The sequence below is a fragment of the Tympanuchus pallidicinctus genome, unplaced genomic scaffold (assembly GCF_026119805.1).
Source record: "Tympanuchus pallidicinctus isolate F22 unplaced genomic scaffold, pur_lepc_1.0 scaffold2, whole genome shotgun sequence".
NCBI lineage: Eukaryota > Metazoa > Chordata > Aves > Galliformes > Phasianidae > Tympanuchus > Tympanuchus pallidicinctus.
The window spans coordinates 39,107,460-39,135,416 of NW_026294721.1; the positions used below are offsets into that span (position 1 = coordinate 39,107,460).

At 44.3% G+C, this 27,957-nt stretch overlaps 1 protein-coding gene across 18 annotated transcripts in view; it reads left to right on the forward strand.

Annotated features, from left to right (window-relative positions):
- Positions 1 to 27,957, forward strand: part of EPHA5 (EPH receptor A5) — a 197,253-nt gene that overhangs the window by 150,331 nt on the left and 18,965 nt on the right. For 12 of the 18 annotated variants that reach the window (XM_052683198.1, XM_052683200.1, XM_052683210.1 and 9 more), the window contains 7 exons: positions 5,889 to 5,954; positions 12,341 to 12,408; positions 14,155 to 14,280; positions 15,412 to 15,597; positions 21,162 to 21,223; positions 22,003 to 22,212; positions 25,288 to 25,437. In XM_052683198.1, coding sequence (XP_052539158.1) covers positions 5,889 to 5,954; positions 12,341 to 12,408; positions 14,155 to 14,280; positions 15,412 to 15,597; positions 21,162 to 21,223; positions 22,003 to 22,212; positions 25,288 to 25,437 — 868 coding nt within the window. Of the gene's footprint in view, positions 1 to 1,665; positions 1,835 to 5,888; positions 5,955 to 12,340; positions 12,409 to 14,154; positions 14,281 to 15,411; positions 15,598 to 21,161; positions 21,224 to 22,002; positions 22,213 to 25,287; positions 25,438 to 27,957 lie in introns of those variants that run through there. The other 6 variants (XM_052683204.1, XM_052683205.1, XM_052683211.1 and 3 more) reach the window with 2 other exon arrangements.

Below are 27,957 nucleotides of genomic sequence, written 5' to 3' on the forward strand. Positions count from 1 at the left end.
AACCAAAGGTCAACTGAACGTTAGTCACAGCGGCATTTCCACAAGCCAGCGTCCATCTGTGGAAATGAGCTTTGTTTCTGAAGCTGGAGGTTCCTGGGAATTTGAAACTGAATGCGCATTGCCCTAAACAATTAAACTGCATTTCCGAGCTGATGTACTTGCAGATGCTCAAGAAAACGCTTCCTGTAAATAATGTGTCCTCTGACCAAGGTCATAAATACCGCTAAGCAAAATAGCTGGGAACCGTTGAAGTCTCCTGCTCTGTGCATCAAGGGCATATTAATTATATAACAATCAGGGTTACAAATCAAAGAGATTCACTAAATCAGACTGTACTTGTCTGCGCAAGAAAAGAAGAGTGGATTGAAAATCTATTATTCAACCAGAAACAAGCATTAAATTAAAGAACATAGAGTTATTATCTTTGTTTTCTAAGGGCTGTGTTATTCTCAACAGCAGAATACATTTTACAGATACAGGATGGCTAAATTTTGCTTTCTTAGCAATGCTTGAATCAGTTAGCACTTGCATTGTTGTACATAATTGAAGTATATACTAATTTAAAATTGTTAGACTTTTGCTTCAGTTGTCAGACAATGCCAGTAGCCAGGATGTGTGCTACACAACGCAAAGGGAATGAGGTGCTGCATCTGTTGTTGTGGTATCAGCCCTCAAATCCTACAAACCCAGACAGGAGGTGAGGGTACAGCCCAGCCAAAGCAGGTTTCCATCAGCCTGGGAGGGAGACCCTCTGCTCCAGAGCTCCAGAGCAGTTTTCCCTGCATTGTCCCTCCGGCGCTGTTTACAAAACTGAAGGGATATTGGGGTCAGTCTTCAGAAAATGCAGCTCCCTGCAGTCCTCCAGGCAATAGAGCTTTGCAGTATTAAACAAAAGAATGGGCTTTTACAAAGTAAAATGGGAATGCTATTAGGTCAGTGCTAAGCATGTTTGCGAAAGCTGCTCAAAATAACTAAGAAGTGAACTGTGTATCTGCATTTATAGCCAGCTACCCATTATGGTTGACTTTTCAATCTAAAGTGATCTTTCAAAGAACTGGACAGAGGTTTTTATAGAACTTAAGAAAAATAAATTTGAAGCAGCAAAAAATTGCACCTCTCTGTGTGCTGTGCATACATAGAAAGGCAAGAAACTTCTTCTGGCAAGAAACTAGCTTTGGAAAGACAAAGCAAAGACAAATCTTCCCACCTGGGTGTTGGCAATTAAAAGCTTCTGCACTGGAGTATCCATCCTTGACCTTAGCTGATTTAGACTTTTAAATATCAGCCCCTGTGGTGGCAGAGGGCTAGTTTCTGGACACAAATATGTGCATCTTGTTAAAAAGTGACTTTCATAGAGTAGAGAGGTTGAGAGGACTGTGGTGTGTATCCCAGGTCCCAAGCCAGCATGTGCAGCCTTCTGTGATGTGGAAGGTCAAAATGAATTTTTCCACAGCCCCCTCCTGACCCGCCACATCTTTTTCCAAGATGTGTCAGGGCTTAAAATAGTTCACTTCTTCAATATTTCCATAGGAAACAGGAGACAGGTCATACGTAACATTTTTCATAGAGAGAATTTTTCCAGCATGAGTCACAGTTTTTGTTAGTTGTGACTTTAAAGAGGATTTTTATCACTACTTTCCTACCTATTCTTCCTTCTTCCTACAGGACATTGTCTCCCATGATCTGTAGCCATTTTATTGATAGTGTCTGTTGCCAAATATCCCCTGTAATCCATCTGCCAACAGGAAGGATTTTGCTGGAGAAACTATTGCTTTTGCCAATTCAAGATTTCCATCTACCAAGAGGAGGCAGGGTATAGTACCACCTGCTTTTGGGTCAGTGTTTTTACTATCTCCATCACATTAGGAGCCTCTTTGCTCTTTATTCCTACCTTTTGCAGGAGAGGAGTGTTTGCAGCATTGTTGCTCAGTTTCCCTCTCCAAAAAAGAAGTACTCCGGTACTTTCCTTTCTCCACAGGTCCACCAGCCCAGAGCTGTTGTGGAAATCAGCTGCCTGCAGTCCTTACATCTAATGTTTTGCCTGTAGGCTACCTAGATCAGTTTTGCCCTTTGCCTGCTCCAATTTCTTTTTCCTTCTGAACAACTGTGGGCTTAGTACTTACTAGAATTCAGAAATCAAGCTCCAAGAATGTATGAATTATTCCAGTAACAGCTAAGTGAGTGGACAGAAGAACCACCACAAACAGAAAACTGATTGGCATAAGCTCTGTCTGATTAGGGGAATGTGGGAGAGTACAGCCAATTGATGGTATTGTGGAAGTCCTTTTTCCACTTGGACAAGAGAACTAGAATGCCTTTCAAGCTAAAAATGCAGTTTGATTTCTGTAGTAGCAGCTCCAAGCTGCTGCCAAGCGCTGATGAAAGCCCCGTATGTGCTTGTTTTGAAGTAGAGTTTTACAGTGTCTCTCTTGGCTGTGGAGTGGGTAGAGGATGAAGAAGAAAATCAGGCTGTTGTCCCACTGCTCCTCTGAATATGTGAATATTCCATTCTCCATTGGACACTAGATGCAGGAAGTGTGATCTCTCTTGGAGGCACACCATGTTGCAGCACTTGGGCTCTTATCTGCAGAAAAAGTTATCTGCACTTTCTGTGGCTTCAGAGTGTACTGCAAGGAAAGTTTCCAAGTGTGCTTCCTTTCCTTGGAAGTGTTGCTCTCTTTTCCCATAGTGATTGTGTATATATTGCCTGCTTGGACTTCTGCATTCTGTTATTGTCTGTCACTAAGAGACATGCCTTAACATGTGAACTACATATAGCTCAATAGGAAGAGGAGGAGACTACTTAAACATCACATAGGCCTGGGCTAAGTATAAATATATTCCCTGCAGTTGGCAGTGAATAATGGTGTTTCTCTGGTGACTGAAGCAAGCACGTTGAGTCTGGAGGTGGTTGGTGCAGAGCTGACATTCTGACCTGGAGATGCAGGAAGCAATCATGGGCATTGCTCAAGGCTGCAGGAAGGATTAGAAAAATCTCCCCAGAAATCCTCAAATATTGCGGTTTCTAATCACAAACCTCTAAAGAACATCCCATTAGAGCAACTTATTAAAAGCAGTGGATGAGGCTTTCATTTATCATGACTCCAAGTCTTCAACTTATAACTTTTATAAGCCTTAGCTCAGTATGGCAGTCTCGCTGAGATGTATCCTGCCACTAGAAATTTAGTTTAATTCCAAATGCTGTCTGGGTCATCTGCAGACCTGTGGTAAATTAATTACATTCACTGAAGGTGCTCCTTCAGTCGTGAGGCCTATCTTATATATTTCCTTAACAAAGCATGTAGTTCAGGGTTTGAAACAGTGCCAGGGGTGTCCAGTACTCCTAGCACCAGTTTATTAAAAGTTTACTCTCTGGACACTCGTGCTTGCAAACCACATGAGCATGAGCGGGGTCACCTTTGCTGGAGCTGGAGAACTGTTAGCTTTGCCTGTCCAAGATTGCTGAAAATGGTAATTGGGTTGAGCCAAGAAGCTGGGCCATGCTGGCAGGCCCAGCTCTGCCAGTGGTGATCTAAGAGGACGTGCTGCAGGCCCAGGTTTCCCAGCCTGGTCTCTGACCATCTGCAGCCATAGGTTTGCTGGTTGGTTCAGTAAGGCTGGAGGAGATAGTGCTTGTGCACAGGTATTTTTGAGGTCCTCAAGTCCGATCACTTCCCAGTGAAGGTCTGCTTGCTGGTTAAAGATGTTAAAACCTAGAAGAAGTCCAGACGTGTTTCACTGCATGGTGATCTCTTACCTCGTCACAGTATTTGATCTTGTCTGGAAAACATTTACTTTCAAATCTTCAGGTTCTAAACTAAAAAAATTCCCACATGGTGCAAGGAGACCAGGAAACTCTGCTTCTCCTGGGGTGACCATCGGGGCATGGTGCATGAGGGGTTTGCTGCTGTTTGATGTGCAGTTCTGTTGCCCTCAGAATTTTCATATCTTTGCCTAATCAAGGTGTCTTTTTAACGTGAGCAATAATGAATACTTTGCACTCTCAGGCTTAAGTACTCCATTGACTTACCTCTGCAGGTGCTCCTGGGACTGGGAAGTGATTTTTGTTGTTCACTGAACCAATTTGGTTTGTTTCTAATAGCTTTAGATTTTTCCTCATGTTGTACTTTTGAGTATTTTGACCCAAAGCAACACAGCACAGCACTGTGTGACTGGAGTGCAGGAGTGAGGCTGTATCAAGGCCTCCCTTGCACTTGAGCTTTTTTTTCTACCTCAAAGGAGCACGGGATTTGAAGTACTCTGGGTTCAGTGCTGGGAGTAGGTTTTATTTCAGAGCAGCTCAGTTTCTGATGAGGTGCTTGAGTAGTTTTCTTTGTTTCAGAAACTATTGAGCTCTTTTAACTGTATGGAAGTCATTGCTTTTTGGTTAATTGAACTGTTGTTTCAAAAACCTTAACTTTCATGCTGAGCAGTGTGGGAACAACTGGTGACATCAACTGTTAGAAAATGCCTGAGGGGGGAAAAGCACTCCTTGCTAAAATGTAAGCTAACTGGGGAGTGGTTATAGTTATCATAGCTGTAGTGATTTTTTAGAGACCTGTCTGCACTCGGATCTTGTGAGGTTGAACCCATTAAAAAGCAGAGTTGACACAAAACAAATTAATCACTGCTTCCTTTTGGCCTTTCTGGGGCTTTTGAGTCGTGGACATCCAGGGTTAAATTGGATCAAGAGATTTAGTGAAAGCTGAGCTTCTTCCATATTAATGACTCCACAATCTGGGGCATTATGAAAATACCAAATATTGTCAATTATATTGAAAAATTAAAAAAAAAAAAAAAAAAGACATTATTGCTTATAAAATGCTGGCGAGTTGTTGTGTTGATGTGAAAGGAGCTTAGAGAGCCATTCTTCACCAGTTCTAATTTAAGTAAGCACATAATCCAGTATATAATTCTGTAAATCATTGTATGCCTGAAGTTATTTTGCATCGTAATTTAAGATGGTGCAGTTGCAGAATGTTAATTTTGTCTAAATAGGTTATTTTAATGTGTTTAGGCATCGTAGGGTGTACTTTAAAACTCAGAATGGCACAATTTTTATTTTTCCAAGAACACAGAATGATTTTAGGAGAAATAATGAGAGATCATCTCTGACTTTAGCTGGGGTCTACACTGCTGAGCCTGTGCTTGTGTATGCTGTTGAAGATCTTCCTGTTGTTTCTTCTGCCCTATGATCTTTTTTTGGCTATATCACTTTAATAGTCTTGCTGACAGAAAATTGTCCATGGCACGTTCTCTGACAAGGCTGAAGGGTAATTGCTGAGGTACAGGCTGATGCCAGGCAAATACATACTCTGATAAAAGTAATGGCTTGGCAGCCTCTGAAAGTGAGCTGTGAGCACATGGTGCCTTTCAGCTCACCACGCTTTGACTTGACATGGGCTGAACGCTCTCACACAGCTCATAAGGCTCTGCTCCTGCAGATTCACGATGCATGTGCAAAACACAAGGACTGAGTGAGCACATGCATAACGGTCTATAAAAGCAGGGCTTGCAGTCATCCACTGCTTTGTGTTTTAAAGGTGATAGTATGAGTACTGCACACATGCTTGTGGAAATAGTCACTTTGCCTACTCCAAGGTTTAAGTTTAAGCACATGGGTGACGCCATTAACCTTAATGGTGGTTCTTAGGTATGGGAAGCGCACGGTTAATTGTTTTGCAGGATTGGGATCTACCTGATTTTTCCAAGGCGTTTTTATCACCAGTAGCCTGTGCCATGAAATCCTTGCAGCCCAGAATGTTAAGAGCCAAATAATAATTAAAACAGAAGGGAAGAAGGGCGTATAATAATGTTGCTAATGTGTTTGGGCATTGCCAGGGCAGTGGGATTATTCCTTATCCTGGGCCTTTTTGTTTGCTTTTCAGTTGCTGCGATCATGGCTGTGGGTGGGCTTCTTCTCTGCGTGCTGTTGCCTATCCGAGCCTAATATGGTCAGTGTTCCTTCCTGCGCTGGCTCCTATTTTGTGTCCCACCTCCATGTTTCTGTGCACAGTCTGCCTCTCCCTTCCTTTCTTGTATTGCCCTGGAAATCACTTTCTCATCTGCCCTCTGCATCCAGCTTGTCTATCTCAACAACTGGAAATAGCATGACCCAAGGCAGTGTTCCCCCAGCAAGAGCAGGGTTCCCAGAGGAGAAATCTGATACGTTACACCATGATCGATCCAGACAACACACTGGAGATGTTATGTGTCATAACAGAGCTTAACATCATGCGTGCTGGACAATTCATCAAATTCTGCTTTCTGTCACCAAAAGGGGGGTATTTGTCCCCTGTAAGGGGTGGAGGGCAGGTGGGTATGTACAGGTTATGGCATTTAGCGGCATGTGATGTGCATGTCAGTGGAACGAGCTGTATGTCATTGGTCTGATGACATGGTGCTATTTGCAGCGATATGTCCTGGAAGCTTTGGCCATATCTCTGTGGGCACTGAGAGCTGGGTGTGTGTGCTGCATGCTGTCATGTTCTGCCACCACCTCTTGCCAGGCTGCCTCACCAGTTTCTGCTCTTTTATACTCTCCCCTCTTTTCCAACTCATCAAAGGAAGTGTGAGTTTAATTTCTCTTGGTTTGACTGGACGTGGGTTGAGTTGTTCCCTGGAAGAAAAAGTGTTTTACATCTCTGAATCAGCTGTAACCTCAGCCTGCTAGGAGTCTTGCAAAATCTCCCCTGTTGAATCCCTCCTTGAGATCATCGAAGTGCCAAGATGCCCTACTCACTTGTTAAGCTCTGAAGGTTTTGCAGCATAGCTGGGTGAGACATGTGAAGCTGCTCTGCTGTGTTTCCTGGGGGATGCTGAGGCTTTGCGTGATGTCAGCAGGCTTATGGTCTCTGGTGGTGGAGCACAGCTGTCACCAAGTTGAACTATTTCTGTGTCCTTTAGTGCAATATTTTGGGGTATCTTTAAATTAGTTTTCATAACTTCTGAGTGCTTAAGAGCAGCATCAGCAAGCTCAACAGCTCAGCTTGAAGTGTTTGACTGCAAAACTCTTCTGGTGTGTATTTCTGCCGTACGCCTCCCGGTATTTCTGTTTTCTGTCATGCCTGTACCACCAACACACAAGCAGTCCCTTTTTGGGATTTGTGCTTCAGATTTCCTCAGCTAGGACTATAAGAAGAGAGGGGCAGCAATGGAAGTATTGGAAATGTCTCCGAGGAACAGAGCATGAGCAGAACAGGAATGAAATGAACAGTTTTGAAGAGAGAGATGTGCAAGGAGCAGTTGGCTGACTTGGAAAATGCCCTCCACAAGTTTCCTCCAAAGCTGCAGAGAGAATGATGTGCAACAAGCTGCTGTTTTGGGAGGGGAAATGGGAGAAGTGACTTCATGTCATCAACTGTGCCATAGGAAGGCATGACAACATTTCTAAAGAGATTTATGGCGATCACTTCCTGAAAGAGAAGGAAACAGTATCTTGTTTATTTTTAATTGTTCCTGTGGTGATTTAGGAAGGCAAAGAGTCAATCAGTGCAAAGGCAGGGAAAGACTAAAGGCAAAAAATACCACTACTGGAATTTCAAAACTTCCTTTGTAAGGCATCCAAGTTAGTTGGAGGTCAGCTGCAGGACTGCACAGTGGAGGGGGGAGAGCAATTGAGAAGCAGCCCTCAGGAAGGGAACCTGCCCTGGTTCCTCTTGGGCCAGTCATCTGGAGTGTCTTTGACCTGAACTGAAGGTCATAGCTTGTTGTCTCACAGTCTTTTACTGCTCTTTGAATCCTGTTCTCTAAATTATAGGTCTTTGAGAGTAGGTAGAGGAGGAGTGGAGCTATTCCCAGCTACATGTCTTGCTGCAAATTACTTGTGGTAAAAACTTGGTCCAGTGTAATGGAAGTAACTCATTACAGATACCTCATCAAAAAAAGCAGGAGGAAAGTGGATAGAAAAACAACTCTCAGTATGAAAAAATGTTCATTTTACAGTAGTCCCTTGAACACTCCATGTTTCTGTGGTACTAAATACATTTTAGGTTTGCAAGCAACAAAGGTGAATTATGGGTGTGGACCAACATCACTGTAGAAAGGATTTTTGCCTTTAGCTCTCAATATCAGCATCATTTATCCATTGTAAAACTATCTGCCCTACTAGCTATTGTTTCCACAAAACAGTGGAGATGGGACCTTGGCCAGATGGACAGAGCCCTGTTTGTTTGTTCCTCTGGATGGAACATTGTTCTGCCCTGAAACACGTATGCAGCCTTACTGCTTTAACATCTTAGAAAAAATTGCCTGAACTGAGCACTAACCCCTCATAAACAGCAGCTCTGTGGTCCTTGCAAAACTCTTGTAGAATGGCAGCTTAAGGTGGGTTGGGTGCACTCTTTAAAGTAGACTTACAGTAAAAGAAATGTTTCTGAGTGAAGCTCTGACCCCTGAAAAGCAAGTGGGGGTTTGTTTCTGTTTCAGATAAATGCGGTGGGTTCATTTGTCTCGTCTGTAAGAGACAGAATACGAGTATAAACCTCTGCAGGAATGGGACAGCAGTTTGCATGCTGCTTCAGGACCCAAACTGTTTTATGGTATTGGCTGAACCTAACAAAGTGAGGCCCCTTTCCACATCGAAGACTACTAAATATTATCCCCATGTTTCAGTAATGCTTTAGGCATGTGCTGAAATGCTTTGGCATTTTACTGTAAAAATAAAAAAAAGGTACACAAAGACTGCCATATCATCACCCAGGGCTTGAATGTCTGAGATCCAGATGCTTTTAGAGACAGTCTCCTGGATTTGTCTTGCATTGAGTTTTAACCAGAGTAGTGGCCTGAGACAGAGACATGGAAACTCCTTCCCTTTAGCATTTTGTGGCTTTTGGGGGTGCTCCAGGCGGCTGAGGAGCCACACACCACCCAGCAAAGGTATTCTGAAGTACTGGGTCAGATGCAAGCATCCCAGTCTGTCCAGGGAGAGCCTCCTGCCTCCTCTCTTGACACTGGAAGGATTCTTCTCCATTAGTTGGCATCATGCGAGGCAGAGGGCATTGGTTTCCCCAGCTGGATTCTTCATCTTTCTACCTGTCCGTTTTATATTTTATAAACCTATATAGGGATCATTTTACAACTTCACTCTAATAATCTGCTCCATAAATGTTTTATGAGCTGCCTGCCAATCTGCAAGTAGTTTTTAAATAAGACATGATGCTTGAAGAATATTTGAAGTCTCACTTTTTTCCTCTGATACTTTTATTGAACAACACGGAGCTGTGCAAAGAGGACATCTGTTTTCTAGAGACAGAAACTGGGACAAATCCACAACAGGAGAAAATGAGCTGAGATCCAGGTGTGCTGCTCAATTCCATTAACTCTTTGGCTGAGTGTCTCCAGCACAGTGGGAGGCAGTGTCAGAATATTTCTGCTTTCACTGCATGTGATACAGAAAAGATGAAGGAAATCTGTTTTGTATAATGACAGTAAATTGGAGAACGAATCTTCATCAAGAGACTTCAGACTTGCAGTTTTTCCAATAAGAATTAAGAGCAAATACACATGCAGAAACTGATTATTTTCCCAAACAAATGGGAGCTTTTTCTATCAAAGAAACATATTGCAAAACCAGAATATTTATGTAATTTCATTTACTAGTTAGATTCACTCACTGAACTGGGACTTTCAATGTCAAATTTCAGGTTTTCGTGGGATTTAGGTAGGGAAGAAAGTCAGAAAACTTCTTTCTAGGTCCAGAATGGAAGAAAGGAGGTTTAGCCTCAGACAGGATGTGCATAGCCTGCTTCTCTGGATTGTTCTATGGAGGATAGAGCCAAAGCCAACTTGTTTGCGTGGGTCCCTTAAGTGTATCCCTGTGTGGTAGAACAGTGCTTTGCATTATTATGGTGCGCTTAGAACTCTGTATATCAGTGGTCACACATTCCCTGTCTCTCTCTCCTCCTTCTTGATGAGTGAGATACATTTAGTAAAAAGAGTAGTAGTAGAAAAGTACGTTTTATATGAAGCACTCTAAACCTGTGGAAGAAATAGGACCTTTGTTTGAAAAGATGAACAAAACAAATTTTTGCATTTCATATAAGCCAATGTTGGCGTATGTGCTTTAGGTGCATTGAACAAGGATGAATTGAGGAATTTTGAGTTTTTGAATATAAAACCATACTCTCCTTTACGTGCACACCCCAGTGCAGAAAGCTAGTTCTGCAGAAAGCTGATTCTGACAGTTCTGGCAACCTGCAGAGCTGAAACGTTGGGATTGCCAGAAGTGGGAACTGATACTGAGACTTCTCTCTTTAGTTGCTTGGCTTTCAGGGGAAGACAGCATGATGAAGGAGGAGAATCCATTTTCACCCAGAGATCATAAGAACCAAAATACCCTTTATAATGGCCCTTACTGTGAGGGTCTCGGCATGGGAAATGGCACTGCTGCTGCTAGAGCCAGAAGAGCAATGCCAAGAGCAAAGTGGGAATAACCCACAAGCTGTGTCTCTGGGCTGTTCTTTGCCTCTATCATTGGTTTTGCATTCGGAGCACAATGGTCTCTGCTTGGCTGTGGTTCTGTCACTGCTGCCGCAATCGCACCATGCATGGGTAGCCTGCTTACTCATTACTCCCAGTGTAGAGGCCTTGTCATCTTTGTGCTTGTGCCCCTGCATTGCTAGTCACTCCCCCCCCCCTTATTTTTGCACCCTGTAGCAATCCATTGCCCTTTACTTGCCTCTACTGTTTTCCTGTCTCGCCTTGTCACATCTTCCCTTTCGTAGAGGTAAGCCCACACCCCTGCTGTCCTCCTGGCAGTAACCACATAGCTCATATTTCTTTGCCCTCCTCAGCCCTCTGGGGCCCAGTGCTGCCAGACCCAGCCCAGCAGCCCTGCCTGCATCCCCTTGCCGGGCTTTTGTTTTTAATCGTTTCACAGATCTGGTGCCAAAATCCTATAGCCGAAAGGCTGCTCGGCCCCTTGCAACCAGGCAGACAGCAGTTCACGGTAATAGGACTTCACGCTGAGGGCATGTTTCATGCAGATGCCCATTATCGCCTCCTCCTAATTGCAGTTTTGTTTCTGCTAATCATACACTCTTCCTTGCTGTGAGTTATGCTGGAGCGTGTGCATGCCCTGTCCCAAAATCCTGGGTGATGAAAGAGAAGTCTCCCAAGTTTCTCAGTTTCAAGTGGCAAATCGAGGCTTTCTGTTGGAGGTGTAACATCAGCTGTCCAGCTGTGTGCTGGCTGGCTTGCGAGCGTTGCTTGTAGGTTTTTCACTCTTACAAGCAATGTCCCTATGTCTCATGTCCATGTGGTTTGCTTTCAGGATGATTCAGTACCTGTATCCAGTTATTATATCGGGTCCTTGAAAACAATGACAGATATATGTGCATCCTACACACCTCATCCTGTACTTTAAAGTACACACGTGTGTGTATGCACTGGTTGTCCTTGCCTGTGCGGTTACCCTGTAGCTTCCAAAGTGGTATCGATGTGAAGCAGGTTTCAGAAATGTAGCCACTTACTGCAGGTGTGGTGGCATCCCCTAGAGGACCAGTGCAAAGGCTGAGGGTTGAGTCAGGGCAGGGCAGCCACAGGAAGGTTTTCTGGGGAAATGTGACTCCTATATGGCTGTGTTCACAGCTCTATTGTGGGATCCAGCAGCATCCTTGCACTGCCTGGTTCTAATGCAGATGTAAGATAGGTCAGGCTGTCTTCCTGTGCCTTCCATCTGTCTTGATGCTGGGGTTGCATGAATGGTAGCTCCCTTGAATAAGGTAGGAGGTGTGTAGGAAACCCAGTCAGAGCCAGGAGTATATAGAAGACCGTGGAAGGCAGTGAGCCAACAGGTAGTCATTTGTTTTAGCCTTATCATTTTGTATGTTATGTTGGCACAAGGCTATTTTTACAATACTAGAAACTTTTAGTTCTGTGCAAATGCAGTGTGTAAAGGGACAGTGCAGTACATACAGGACGGTACCTGCAAAAGCTGGGGTTTGAGCTCTGTTGACTAGGAGATCCCATTTCTGCAATTCTAATGTTTCATCCCATTCCCCTTCCATTGTCCTTCCTGCTCTTGCTTTTTTTTTTTTTTCATAATAATAGCTAAATTAGATGTATGGCAGAATGGAGTTTGCAGAGGTATCTGTGGGATTTAGAAGCACAAGTCCAATTGAAAATCAGTGGGCCTTGGGCCCTGAATCCCATTAGGGAAATTGCAAGTAGTTTGATGAGCTAAAACTGGGACAGCAGCAGAACAGCCACTTGAGAGGTTGGATTTGTCACTGCTCTGGGTTTTTGTGCTTTGCCCAGCTGAGGTAATGAGGGGGATTCTGCTATTCCAGAGACAAAAGCATTCTTTTTTGTTGTTGTTCTTGTTGTTTTTTTTTTCCAGGCGGTGCGGCTACAGCAAGGCTAAACAAGACCCAGAAGAAGAAAAGATGCATTTTCATAATGGCCACAGTGAGTAAAGCTCCAACATGGATATATGTGTTTTTTGCTCTGCCTGGTAATGAGAAATACAACTGAGGGCTTTTTTTTTTTCCAGAAATCATTTTGCTGTTAATTTACAAAAGAATCCAGATAATTCTGTTGTTCAGTAAGTCCCCATCTGCCTCTGCTCCAAGCTTCACGGAGAACAGAGTGCAGACGTGAGAGTTGGAACAATTCTTATTTGCGCCCAGCTATTCATGCCTACATATTCTTTTTCCAGGATGGAGCAAACAGATGCAAACAGAATGTTTGCAGTGGATCAGCCTAGCCAGCCATTTTGTTTTGTTTCATGGTGCTGGGATACACAGTGCGACTCAAGATGCTTTTAATTTTGCCTGGCTGGCATGTCACAGCTCTCAGTGTGTGCTCTGGGTGCGTCTGTACAGAATACCTGTTATAAACCTTTGCTCTGCTCCAGCCAGCCCGCAGCTGGCTGTGAGGACTGGACCCACAGCTACTTTTTGCTTTGGATGCCTCTGCAAGACATGAGGAATTAATGTTCACTTCTTACTCTTAGGAAGCTTCCAGAAATGCCATATTAACGACTGTAAGGTGGTCTGAATAAATGAGCCTCCGTAGTGATGCTGAAAAGTACACGTTGCAATTACTGTTAGTCCTTTGGTACCTTCAAAGCCAGCATCTGAAAAGCCTTCCTTAATAAAATGTTGTGGGATCTGTGGATGTGTAACAGTAAAGTGCCTTTTGGGGTGGAAAAGGCAAACGTATCTCGAGCAAAAGTCAGATTTCCATTAGTGCTATGTAATGAAGGCAGCAGGAAGCAAATCAATTAAGAGCCACTGTGTAATGTAGCTGTCTTATTAGACTGATGAGCATTTCTTCATGTGAGTAGCCTTAATGATTGTCAAAACAAACTTATAATAAAGATAATGAAAATACTTTTTTTCCTCTTGAGTCCTGTAGAGAAAGCCTGGTATTGATTACATTTACACTGGTACAACCCACAGGCTTTGTACTGCAAATATTCTGTTCATTTAAATTTCAGTAACTCCATCTGAAATAATGTGGCTGATTGATTAGTTAATATATGAGTGGTAGGGCATAACTTATTGCAGCTCTCCATCAACTGCCATCCGTCTGACTTGCTTTGCAAGTTGTTGCTCAGCATTCCTCATTTTGTGCTCTTCTTCCTGGAGTCCCCTTCCTGCAGGAGGGCTGCTTGTCTGGGCTATAACCAGCTTCCAGGGCTCGTTCCAGTGCTGTCAAACACCTCAAAGCCTTTATAAACCTTTGCAGTGGGGAGAATTACAAATGAGGGACTGCAGTGTGCAGAGGCAGAGCTGCCTGCCCAAGGTCACCCAGGCATTCTCTAACAGTTGCTCAGCACGAAGCTAGGTCTCCCGATAGCACAGGTTTGCACCAGGCCCTGCACCAGCTCATTGCTCAGCACCAAAAGGAACTTCAAGCTGCTTGTCTTCCCAGCTGACCACTGTCATGGGTTTTCCTAAATATGATGAAGATGCACGTGTGTCACATATAAACTAAATGTCATTTTCTGAAAGTGCTCACTTGCACAGTGTTTCAAAGCACGGGGCATCCTCAGAGAGCATTCAAAAAGCATTATCTGTTCATTTTTGCAGTAGGAATAGATTTCCCTGCTGCCGTGTTTTTTGGCAAAGCAGACAGTGCAAGAGATAGAAATGACTGTTATCCTCATCTGCTGTGTCATGTGCTCTTAACACTAATTTGTGTTTGCAGTTAAACTGCCTGGTGTAAGAACCTACATTGATCCCCACACCTACGAGGACCCTAATCAAGCTGTCCACGAGTTTGCCAAGGAAATAGAAGCTTCGTGCATAACCATTGAAAGAGTTATTGGAGCTGGTATGGAAATGAGTTTTGTGATCCCTAGCAGTGTGTAGGGCTGGCATTTATAACATTAGAAACCAGAAAAGGGCTGTGAAATATTTGTGCTGTTAGGCACTCTGCAAGGTATGTGGAGCGTACCCTTGTTTCAGTAGAAGCCAGGGACAAACCTGCCACTGTCTGCAATTTTTAATTTCAGTGACTGAGTTAAAAATGGCAGAAAACAGACAAGTTTGGACCAAGCTGAGTTACTTCTATGAATGCTAAGAGAAATTAATCACTTAATGTTCAGATTCTTTTGCACTACTTTCATCTTTTTCTCCTTGTTGATTAAAGTCAGTCTTGAAGCAAAAATTAAGATTGAAAGTTCATCTGAGATTTTTTTAAAAGGGGGAAGGGCAAAAACAAGCACAAACCAAGGTCCAAGACATTTAATTTCCATGGTTAAAAGACTAAGTTTCCACTTCTGCTCAAGTTAAGCTGTGTGTTTGGATTCACATCCAACAGCGGGAATATCTGGCATCCTCTTATACTGTGTTTTTAAAGATAATTTACTGTTCACCTAAAATAACCATTTAGGCTACCTCTAAAAAAAGGTAGTTGTAAAATTGGAAAGAGTGCATGGTCCATAAAAGTATGCGTTGCTGTAAGAGGGTAACAGCATTCCATCTATTCAACTTAGCAAAGGAAGGTTAAGAAGCAACTGGTTTGTGTTTTACAGCTATGGATAGCTATGGATACAGGATATGACAGGAGTGTTTCATCTAGTAGGCAAAAATAGCATGAAATGAGAAAAAGCCCAATGGAATATGGGGTATAGCTCTTTAAATTTAGGAAAATTACATACTGGAACAGCTCACCTTTAGAGTGGGATCAAACCCGTCACCAGGAGTGTTTCCTTCAGCTCTGGTTATCTTTCTAAAAGACTGAGATTTGCAGCTTCCTAGTTTTCTTGTGTTTATGGCGTGTGCTACACTGGCTGTTTGTGATGTTTATCACTGTGATGTTCTACTTTCCATATTCACAGATGTGGGACAGCCCTGGGTATTTTTGATTAGCTTTCTGTAGAAGATAGGCAATATCCTACAAACAGATACGTGCTCTGCATTCCTTAGGCATACTGTGATACTTTCTGATTTTTTTCTGAAGGTGAATTTGGAGAAGTCTGCAGTGGACGGCTGAAACTGCAGGGAAAACGTGAATTTCCAGTGGCTATCAAAACCCTGAAGGTGGGCTACACAGAGAAGCAAAGGCGAGATTTCCTGGGAGAAGCGAGCATCATGGGGCAGTTTGACCACCCCAACATCATCCACCTGGAAGGTGTTGTCACAAAAAGTAGGTGCAGACTGCTGCAGACTGCTGTCTTTGAACACTGGCTGATGGGAGAGGTAGGGGACGAAGCACTGGGTAACTCAGGTTGTCAGTGTGCACTTTGTTGTTTCTCTAAAAGCAGCAAACTCCCCTTGCCTGAAATTTCACATTTGGTAGATCTGGGAACGGAAATGATGAAAAATATTAACTCCTAAGGTGTAGTACATAGGGGCTGAGAAAATCACCATTCAAAGGTCTGAAGTTAATGAAATGGGAGATTATATGCCTGGCTATGTGCAGGTGGAGGTGATGGTGGATACAGGAGTAAGGTTAGGATGCCTGAGGGCCAGCGGAGCGTGCTGCATGACTTCTGCCTTCCAAATAATTTGGTTGCATCCTCTGCATTAAATGAAGCCACGTGGGACCATTTTGAATGCCAGGATACCAAGCCTTCCCCTCAGTGCTTACAGCAGATTCACTTCCTATTCCTGCCTTTTTTTCTTTACTTTTGAGACCATATGAGCTCCAATGAGAGAAAAGAAATGCTGAGACATAGAGAGCGATTTTTCTGACAGGGAAAGGTAGAGAATTTTGCTATCAAAACACTGGGTAGCCAAACCAAATGATTTCCAGCCATCTTATTTTGAGAAGCCTCTGAAGCAAAGTGCTGGCAGAGGGTCATGATGGGACCTCATGATTGCTCACAGGGGATGTGAGCAAGAATGGAAGTTAGCTGAGGTGAGAGTACAGGAAGAGTGCAGAGGTGTCATTGCTCTTCTGACTGGAAGCTTTAGAGGATCTGGAGGAGTGAGAGTGTGCGTGCATGTCTTCCCACAAACAGACCTATGGGTTCTCTCTAGCATTTCACAGTGTGCTTTATTTCAGCCCGATATTTGCCAGATAGAAATAAGTGTGGCTAAGTTATTTACATCAAAGGATTTTTGTGGGTAACAACTCCTTCAATTAAAATTATATTTCAAGTGTTTGGGGAAGTTTTTAGCTAGCCTGAGAGATGCTAGCCTCACAAGTGTGAATGGCGGAAACCCCTTTTGCCTTTATGACTGGTAATGTTGGAACTTAGCCACTACCACTGAAATGCTGGTATCTGGGGCACATGGCTGCTGTTAGCACCAACCATCATTCACTAAAGGCATCTTCTCCAGATTCAGCTCTTTCTCAGAGTTACAGTGAAGAAGATGCAGACATTGGCTGTCTGTGCTGTTAATATCATCATATCATCCTCTGAATTGATTCTAGTTTGCAGTCAAGAGCCTTGTCTTGCTTTTTTCTTTGAAATCGTATTTCTCAAAACTTTTAAGAAAAAAAAATAAACAAAAATTGGTTTCTCTTACAAATAAATTTTATAAAGGCGGGGGAGAAAAAGTAGGGGATGGATTTGGCAACAATGTGTGTGCTTTCTCAGAGTCACAGCCTGTGCAACAGTTCTACCCCAGGAGTATGACCTTGCTGTGTGTCCTGATCTGAGGGGCATGTCCACTTGTGAGCCCATCAAAGCAGCATATGATAGTCTGACCCTGTACACTCAGCTGAGTGCTTTAAGTGGAAAGAACCAAATAAATGGAGAGGCCTGTGTATGGGACAAGGGGTGCATGTTAAGGTCTGAAGCTTTCAATGTCTAGGAGAATATGAAAGGGCAAATAGCTGAGCCTCACCACATCAGTCTTTCCTGGACAGAAAGTGCCCATTTCTAGTCCTGTAGGGATGAGGGCTGTTGGGCAGGAAGTGAGTGATGTTCTCACAGCCATAAAAGCTGCTGCTGACATGGGTGTGAGTCTTTCTGCTGTCAGGGCCAGATGGGTGGGTTTCTCACTTAGAGAGAAGATGTGGCTCTCCCCAGCACGCAGGTTTTGCTTAAAGGAGCCATCAGATTCAAAGGCTGTGGTAGTGCTGAGGGCTTTACAGCTTAAGAGCTCTGGATTTGTTCTGGGAACTGAGCTGGGAATAAATGGCAAAGGGGAGCTGAGAAAGGCAGTAAGTGCAACCATATGACCTGGGCTGTTGTGTTGTGTTGGAGGCAATGCAACAGTGTTGAACGACTGGTGGCTCTGGATTTCAGACGCTTTTCTCAAAGATGAGGCAAAAACAGCGCAGAGAAGGAAGGAGTGCTTCACTTTCCCAGGTTTCCAGAGGTTGAGGTATCCGAGGCAGGGTAGATCCAGTTGTTGGCTGCCTGCAGGGGTCTGAGCCCTAGAAACTGAGGAGATGGCTCTGCCGACTCTGTGCCCTGAGTTCTTCTGGCCAGTGCCCTCTAATGTCTGTACCTGTAGGTGTTTCCTTTGCAAACATGTAACCCCAAAACCAGGATGGGTGTTTGGGAGTGCTGTCTCCCTCCTGAGGTCCTTAGCCCCCAGCTTATATCTCAGGTAGCTCTTCCTCCATTAGTGCTGCTGGAGCTGTTCTCCTTCACACATTACGTTTGCTTATTTAATTCAGTTTTCATTGAGCCTAAGGAGGGGAGACTCAGCAGTTACTCAGCCCACCTCTTCTCCAGTCCTCTTCCAAAGTAGACTGAAGTTTTCCATATGAACTGTGGCAGCTTTTCAGGGAGGGGTCAGGAACCCTTTTTCTCCTCGCTGGAGCAGAGCAACTTCTAAATTGGACTTGGAGCAAATGGACTTTGAATGTACCAAAACAATTTTATAAATCCCAGACTATGATGCTATCTCTGAGTACTTTTTAACTTCTCTTCCCATTTAGCAACTGAGTCGCTGCCCTATCGTAGATTCGGAACTTTAGTGTGAAACATCTTTGATGCATCCTGATTTAGTTCAGAAATAAATTAAGTGAAACTGAATTAGTCCGTTCTTAATTTTGAATGAGAATATTCATGCATAGCCTCAATGCCATTTAACTAATTACTTCAAATGCCCACCTTTAGATAACTTGGATTAATGGTCTTCATTGTGCCCATGCAGACAAGCCCTTAGCTATTTCTGCTTTACAGAGGCAGCAGTCCCTCTTTCATTAGCATTCCATTTCATTGCTCTGACAATGTGTACATGGGTAGGAATGACATCTGCACGCATTTTATGGCCCCGAACCACCAGCGGGAGGGAGCCCTGCTGACAGAGAATCAGACCAGCACATTAAAAGGGCCAGTGTTTACTTTTAATTTACTTTGGTTAAAAGTTACTCTGTTTGTGTCCTTATTTCCATGCTCTTGGATACGGGACTAATTTATTTCACAATTAGTGTCAACCTGCGGCTGTCAGATAATGAAACGTAAGTGCAGAGATCTTCTTTTATTTTCTCAGATGGAAACACAAGGTGGGATCCTGCAGGAGGTCCCTCGGGGCGGTGGGGTGATGAGATGCCAGTCTCGCTGCAGTGCTGCCTTTATGTGTCAGAGATAAGGGCCCCATCCTGCAGTCGCTTTGCAGCAACTCATTAGACTGGGCACATCAGAAATGGCAGCATGCTCTCTGTGGAGATTGTATGACAGGTGGCTTAAAGAATCCAGGTTTTACCTTAAATCACTCATCAGTGATGCAGAGAAACACCTTGCCGACGCACATACAGTCAAACAGCAGCATCTTCACTTCACTGCTTCTCTGTTTTTCCCCACTGAAAACAAAACAAATAAAAGAACCCCATTATCTTTTGAAAACTAACATAATGGGAATCTGCACTGTTGAGAGCAAGGGCAAACTTTTCTGTAAGAAGCAGACGTGCATTTGAAAGTTCACGTCCATGTGTCTGGCTGCAACTGTTCTGGCACCAGTGCCAGCACTTCCCTGTCTGGCTCTGCTATCTACATGCATCACCATGCTGTGTTCATGCAATCCCAGAATGCTTTTTTAGTGTAAAAAGAGAGTGTGTATGTGGGATTTTCCTCCACAATCACAGGATCCATTCTGTGCATCGAGCTCTGCACGGACTCAAGTCTGCCATCCTTGAAGACAAAGCTTGCAGAGTTTGGGACACATGATATTATTATTCCTGGCCCCAGGGTGCAGCTCTCATTTCAAAAATAATACTTCTGGCAAGCTCTGAGCTCAGACAATAGCTGCGATAAGAGCTGAAAAAATGGAAGCAGTGCAAGTCCCTTTTGCTACATAGGTAGGATCTGCACAACAGCAAGAGTTCTGATTGACAAGTTCACAATTATCTTTATTATGTAGATAATTAAACAGTAAATTAGGCAAATGGTTAACATAGTGGGAAAGTGGGAAGATTAAGATCGGTCTTAATGGTAGAATATGAACTGATTTTAAGAGCATTTACCTCCGTGTGCGTGTTATGACATGTGGCAGCTCTCGTTGATCGTTTCAACAAAAGACACTTATAATGCACTTTACAAGTAACTGACAGCTCCTCTTTTGTCTGTGCTTCATGCTAGCTAATGCAAATTGATTTAAATAAAAAATAATTTACATGTTCTTATAAGATTTCATTGAATTTACAAGGGCTGGAGCACACCACATTAATTATTGCTATGCTGCTGTGGCAAGCTAGCGAGAAATTAGATATAAAAACTGAGCAAAAACTATATATATAATTACCATTAAAATGACTCGGGCATGAAAATTAATCAAATGGATTTCGAAAAACATTATTATTCCTGTCAACAATAGGAGGCCAGGTCTTTTGTTAAGAACTTTTGTTTTGATCCTTTTTTTTTTTTGTAACTACTTCACTGAATCAATACAGTACACATCTTGGGAAGAGATCTTGTTATTATTTAGGGAAGGTGAAAAAGAATCGGCACAGCAAAGAGCTTCCTGAAATAGTAATTGCAGTCAGGCTGCTGGTGCTTCCCTGCATGCAGACTCGGCGCTGCTATTAACCCAACATCTGCCCCACGGCAGGCCGTGCCCTCCACTCTGGGCTGTAGCCAAAGGAGGGAGTAGGAGCTCCGTGCCGGCACCAGGGAGCAGTGGGTGTCCCAGCACATCCACCAGGAGTGGGATGCACAGAGGTCAGCGTGGAGCTGGAGAAAGGGCATCTGATCCCGTTCCGGGGGGCTGATTGACAGCTTTGTTCTTCTTGTACACTGAAACCTCCTAATTTCCACTGCCACTCGCTCTGTGCTTACTTGCTTTTGTCCTGCAGCATTAATATTCCTTTTCATATTTCAGATGTACTTACGGGGATGGTCACATGGGATTTCTTGAAATACACAGGATGTAATCCCATCCTTTCCTAGCCTTGATGATTATCACACTCAGATAGAGACTTCATTCTGGTTGCTCCCGTTGGACGTGTGTAGTTTCTTCAGAGTGTGGAGGCTATAGTATTGGCTCTGCTGGGGCAGCTGTCAGGACTATGAGAGTTCAGCTTGTAACCTCTTTCACAAAAGCCATCTAAACACTCTAGGATTTGCTCCCCATCCGTGACTTGGGGTCACCTTTTCTTCCCTTCCTTGATCCCCCTGTCTCTGTGTACATGTGGGCAAGAAGTGTGACCATCCTGTGGATCCAGTGGCTGCTCAGTTTAGATTTACTACTGTGTGACTACATATTCACATTCAGAAACATTATGAAATGACTTTATTTTTGTTGTTATTGTTGTTGTTTTTAATAGATTGCTACTAGCAATCTTGCACACTTGTTTGTTTTTTTTTCCAGGCAAACCTGTAATGATAGTAACGGAATACATGGAAAATGGTTCTCTGGATACATTTTTAAAGGTAATGCTTAGAGACTTGCTCCAGGGGGGCTAGGATTAAGTTTGTGTTCTTTGCAGAAAGTTAATATCAACAAAAATGTTTGCTGGGTGCTGGTCCAGCCATTACTGCAGTCTGGAGGCAGAATTAGCTCGGTTATCTGCTTGGTCTGTATTTATGCAGTCTCGTGAAGACATGGTTCATGCACTGATACAAGCAGATAACAGTAAACTGTAGAATGTTGTGTTTGTTCTAAAGAGCAGAGTGCTGTGTGGACTCATTCATCCTGCCAAACTTCTTGACACATCCATACTGCATCGTGGCAAAAACCAGGCAATGTCAAAGCTTTTCATGAGACCTCCTTGAGAAGATGGAGGAAACAGTTAGAAATGCAGCGTAGTAGCATGGGGAGGGCTCCTGCCCCAAAGGTTGACACGTGGACTTTTGCAGGTAGGATTTATAAGCAACTTGGCGCCTCTCAGTCGGCTGATTCAGAGATAGTCCGTCCTGGTGTTTTTATACATGTTCTCTCCCTGAAGCAATCTTTTCATCAGTCACCATTGGAAATAGCTTGCTGCTTGATCTCCAGTTAAAAGAACTACATTTCCTTAGCTTTGTCTCTAGAGATGCTTATCCAAACAATGAAACTTTGAAAAGCTTCATGGTCAGAGCATGAGAGTAATGAATTATTAATTTCCCTGTTTTTCTTCCCTAGAGACTCGCCTTTGCATTTTTATTTGTGCACGTGCAATGCTGAGGGTGCGGAGACTTTCATCTGATCAAATGTCTCCTTCCCTTTGCAGAAGAACGATGGGCAGTTCACGGTCATTCAGCTGGTCGGGATGCTGCGAGGCATCGCATCAGGGATGAAGTACCTGTCTGACATGGGTTACGTACACAGAGACCTTGCTGCCAGGAATATCCTCATCAACAGCAACTTAGTGTGCAAGGTGTCCGACTTTGGCCTCTCCAGAGTCCTAGAAGACGATCCTGAAGCAGCGTATACTACCAGGGTGAGTTATATCATAGAATCAGCACAGAATTGAGCAGTGGATGTAGTCTACCTTGATTTCAGCAAGGCATTTGATACTGTCTTCCACAACATCCTTATAACAAAGCTGAGGAAGTATGGGAGAGATGAGTGGACAGTGAGGTGGGTTGAAAACTGGCTGACTGGCAGAGCACAGAGGGTCATCACTGGCGGTGCGGAGTCTGGTTGGAGGCCTGTAACCAGCGGTGTTCCTCAGGGGTCAGTGCTGGTTCTGATCTTGTTCAACATCTTCATGAATGACCTGGATGAGGGGATAGTGGCCACCCTCAGCAAGTTTGCTGATGATACAAAGTTGGGAGGATTGGCTGACACACCTGAAGGCTGTGCTGCCATTCAGCAAGACCTGGACAGGCTGGAGAGCTGGGCAGTATAAAAACCAGATGAGGTTTAACAAAAGCAAGTGTAGAGTCTTGCATCTGGGGAGGAATAATTGCATGCACCAGTACAGGTTGGGGGATGACCTGCTGGAGGGGAGCTCTGCAGAGAGGGACCTGGGTGTCCTGGTGGATGACAGGTTGGCCATGAGCCAGCAGTGTGCCCTTGTGGCCAAGAGGGCCAATGGCATCCTGGGATGCATTAAAAAGAGCGTGGCCAGCAGGTCGAGGGAGGTGATCCTCCCCCTCTACTCTGCCCTGGTGAGACCTCATCTGGAGTACTGCGTCCAGTTCTGGGCTCCCCAGTACAAAAAAGACAAGGATCTCTTGGAAAGAGTCCAGCGGAGGGCCATGAAGATGGTGAAGGGCCTGCAGCATCTCTCCTATGAGGAAAGGCTGAGTGATCTGGGTCTGTTCAGCCTTGAGAAAAGGAGACTGAGAGGGGACCTGATCCAGGTCTATAAATATCTGAGGTGTGGGGGGCAGAATGGCGAGGCCAGACTGTTTTCAGTGGTGAGTGGAGACAGGACAAGGGGTAACAGACGGAAACTGCAGCATAGGAAGTTCCGCACAAATGTGAGGGTGACAGAGCACTGGAACAGGCTGCCCAGGGAGGTGGTGGAGTCTCCTTCTCTGGAGATGTTCAAGACCTGCCTGGACACCTACTTGTGTGACCTGCTGTAGGGAACCTGCTTTGGCAGGGGGGTTGGATTCGATGATCTCTGGAGGTCCCTTCCAACCCCTACGATTCTGTGATTCTGTAATCATAGAATTGCTCAGGATGGAGAAGACCCTCAAGATCAAGTCCAACCACAACCTAACCATATTACCCGTACTCTAAGAACCCACTGCTAGATCATGTCCCTGAGCACCACATATGGGAATACTGAACAGTCTGAGTCCAAGAAAAATGTGCTTCCTGACACATTTTGGTAGTCAGGCCATTTGGTGAAGAGGTTTCTACAAGTCCACAGGCCCAAAACTAGGTATGAGTGTTTGACCAGATGTTGTCAGCTAATCAGTATTGGATCAGTCTATACCTTAGAAGCAAGAATGGCCAAATAAAGCAGAACTTAATGGCAGTCTCATAACTTAGAGGTTTTGTGTTGGGCACCAGAGTCAAATAACAAACTTTCTAAAGCTGCTGCACTCCCAGCTGTATTTTGCCATCTTTGGTGAATACCTAAGGTCAGAAGGACCAAGAGTGGCGCCCATAGTGGTCTCCTGGACAGTTCAACTCTTAAAACTGGCAAGCACATAATGTCTTTTGCTAATGTGATGTGTTTACCACCTTCCTCATCAACACTAATTTTCCCAAACTTGAGAAAGGACTGCTCCAGTCTGTGGCAGGAATCATCCATTCTGGGCATCAGTTCACCTGCGTCAGGCAGGTGGGCAGCACCCATTCCCAGCATCACAGGTCCTGGAGAAAGCTTCCAACAGTGTGCCAGGTTGGCACGCTCCAACACATTATTAACACATTTTTCCATGGGTATTGTGATGGGAGCTCCCTGGGTCACATTCCCCGGTCCTGGAAAGATTTTGCTATTTGGGAGAGGCTTTTCAGCTCTTGGCAGTCACAGTCCCATGATGGGGCTCAGAGCACTGCTGGACCAGGGCTTCCCTGTGGACTGAAGGGCTCTCATCCAGCCCTGCTGTGACTGCAACTTGCTGCTGTGTGCTAATTGGCACTGCAGAGAATCTGGCCCTTCACTTAAGGCATGCACTGATAAGCCTGTGAATAAATAATTATTGGAAGAAGGAACTTTTCTAATTTGCTTTTTAAATGTGTTCCAAATTCTACCTTTTTCTAATAACAAACAGCATTAGGGGACATTCGAGGAGATTTTCCAACATGCAGCTCAGCACAGAGGAAAGGACTTCACAGTAAGATATATTTTGATATATATCAAGGGAGACAAGTCTTTAAACCCAATGAGAAAAGTATTTCTTAATCCAAACTCCCCTTCCCCCCTTCCTTCTCTCAGAGCTGGTCTGAAGTTTGATTCCTAAAATCAAAAAGAGGAAAAGGAAATACCAAAGAGCATTTGACAGCTCTCCCTGTGCTAGAGTAATAGTATTTGTAAAATAAATGCAATAAAAGATAAACCACAGTGATCTGTGGGAGGTGACATCGTTTTCAGTCCGCAGCCAAGGCCAGGCAGGCAGGTCTTTGCGCGCACAGATTTCTGTGCCCACTGTGCAGATCTCTCTGCAGGATTGGGACTGCATTGAGGGGAAAAAAAAGGCATTACTTCCGCAGCAATTTGCATGAAGCTCTCATTAGATCAAAGTCTTCCCCGGCTTCAGAGCTGTCTGTTCCTCCCCCGCTCGCTCTTAGAAATGGAGGAACTGTATTCCCCTACCAACCAGTGCAACATAATTGAGATGTTGATCCTATACATGTCCCAGCATTCAAACAGCATTCAAACAACAAACCTTCAGGACAGCCAATTAGTAGGCAGCCTACAAATGCTTATGGGCTGAGATAATGTGGAAAGGGGCCCCATGCTGTCAAACAGATTTACTTTAAAATTCGATGTCTCTTTCCAGAGAGAAAATAACATCCCTCAGTGCTCTAAGGAGTGCTGTTTTGTCCTCTTTTGTATGCTATCTGCCCTCTTCTGCAATCTGTATTTTTTTTTTATCCCTTCTCATTGCAGGGAGGGAAGATCCCCATCCGATGGACGGCACCTGAAGCAATTGCCTTCCGCAAATTCACATCAGCCAGCGATGTGTGGAGCTATGGCATTGTGATGTGGGAAGTGATGTCCTATGGCGAGAGACCTTACTGGGAAATGACAAACCAAGATGTAAGCACGTGTGGGAGCTGCCACGTGGAGGGACTTGAGGGTTTAGTCTTCATTCTGCAACCAGAGAGGGAGGATGGGGACAGGGGACGACAGCCACTGTAAAAATGTCTTTCTCCCCGTGCCAGACCTAAGCAGTCCTCCCATTTGATGGGATGCTCTGTTTTTGCAGCAGCCCAGAGCAGGCTGTGTGCAGAGGGAAATGTGTCTGCACAGAGGCAAGCCTGGTTCCCGTGGAAGCCTGCTGGAGCTTCACTAATGCTGTTAGAGCTGGAGACTGTCCCTGCTCTGCTTAATGACAAAGGTCTGCCAGGGGATAGATGCTGATAACTGGCAGCATTTCAATTGTGTGTTCAAACCCCTGCTGCCATGTAAAGCAGAAACTCAGGAGAATCATGGTAAGGGCTTGTTTTGCTGTACAAAAGCTGTGTGATTTGATCAAGTGATAGCAGTCCAAAATGGCAGCGCGGAGAGCTGCATCTCAGTCATCCTTGCATTGCTGATCTCGAGAACATGGTTCTGCACCTTTTTTTTTCTTTTCTTTCTCTCTCATCCTTTGCTTTCTCTAATTGTGAAAGTCTGTAAGTCTGTGTTAATGCAAGCTCTCATTTTCTTGTGCTCATTTGCTTGTGCTTAACGTGTGCCATCTTGCTCCTGGGCCCCAGCACCTCCTCAAGGCTTTGACTTCAGGGTCACTCTCAGACGCACCCCTAAACATGCCTGGGGACACTGCCACCCTCCTTACTCTAGTTCTTGTCCCACACTGCGTAAGGATCTCGTGTTCTTACTGCAAGACTTCTTTGTACCCTGGGTTCACCACATGCATCTGTCTAAAGCTAAAAAAAAAATAATTAAGCCTGAATTTGCCAGATTTTCCTGGGCTGCTTCTTCCTATTCACATCTCTGAGAAGTATGAGATCTGGAAGTCTCTCAGGATGCCATCTTGTGCATGAGCAGGGGGCACCATGCAGCAGCACACCAGGCCCCAAAGCAACTCTGTGATGGAGGAAAATGCAGCGTTTCTGCATATGGCAAAGAGCCCTTTCTCATCACTGCTGCTTTGATTCTCCATCTCCACACCTGGGGAAGTGATGCCACTGGCTGAATGGACAAACAGCCTTGCTCTGCCATGAACTTCCTCAGTCACAAACACAGCACTTCATGTTTCATCCTTTTTTTCCTACATATATGTATTTTAATTCATTTTGAGCAGTGTCTCTGTCCCTTTGACATTCTGCTGTTTTGCTGGCAGCAGAGGCTCTGGCTGAGCTGTCTGTGTCTCCTCTGTTTTGTCTGGGTGCCTCTGCCATTGGTGAATGTGACTGCCTGCCATGCTGTCTCCTCTTGACTCCTCTCCAGCCCAGGCAAGAAAACAAGTGGTGCCTTTGAGATGCTAACACTGCCCTGCTTGCCAGGGGGACAAGTGTTGTTTGGCATGAATGCCCCACTGCTTCTACACCACTGAGGTTGTCATGTTTGTAGGGAGTTTGGTAAAGCGGCATGTATCTACTCAGGGATTTATCCCTTTGTATCAAATACAAAGGCTTTCTTTTGTACTCTGGATGGAGAATGCAGCAATTTAGAGCCGAGCTTTTTCAGACACACTAAACACTCTTAACTATCTAATGCTGATGCACCAGTGTAGTGCAGATGTTCAGTAAATGTCAGGCTGAGATTCGGGCTGGTGCCAGTGAGATAACGCTCTGTGGCCAGGGGAATCCCTTGTCAGGTTAGTAACACTGTCAGCACCAACAATTTGCAGAACTGTTGAATTAAAATAAATACCACCTTGTCCATCCTCTGAGCATAAGGTGAAATTCACATCTGAGGAGAGTTGGCTGGGGAAGCACTTTCTTTGACAGTAGAAAGCAGAACACTGGTGAGATGTTCATGAGCATCAGTTCCTGATCAGGTTTTGCTTGGGTTCTTTTTCTCCCTGTAGCATGTGCAGACAGTAAATGCCTCAATGGTGGCAGTCTAGAAATTTAACTCAGTGCTGTGGCAGAAAAATATTTCTCCTTGTATTTATTCCTCCTTCTTTCATCCCCTAAAGGCCCATTGCCTTTCTTTTTTCCTCCCCTGCTTGTGTTGGTAGAAGAATCATCAGTGTTAGATGTAGCATTGGTGGAGGTCTGGTGAGCTCTGCTCACGTGAATTTCAGACTCCATTGCACAAGAGTTTTTTGTGTGGTTTATAATTAAAGCATGTTATGTGCAGGCACAGTCAGCAGTGAGCAAAACGGTTCTCACCATGTTTCAGCCAAGCTGGTTTCTCCTGTGGTAGAGGGGGTGCAGTGCCACAAAGCAGGCAGTGTTGTAACTTCAGTGCTACAAACCACGTTTTAAAGTCATGCTGATGACTGCACAGCTTTCTAAAAATAAGTTTTGAACCACAAGAGAAGGCTCAGTACAGGAATTGAGGGGAGTTTTGTGACCTGTTGTAGGATGGTAAGTTAAATGATTGTAGTGGTTGCTTTTTAGTCTTCACAGTAGCAGTTTTGTGAAAACAGGGGACTATGAATGC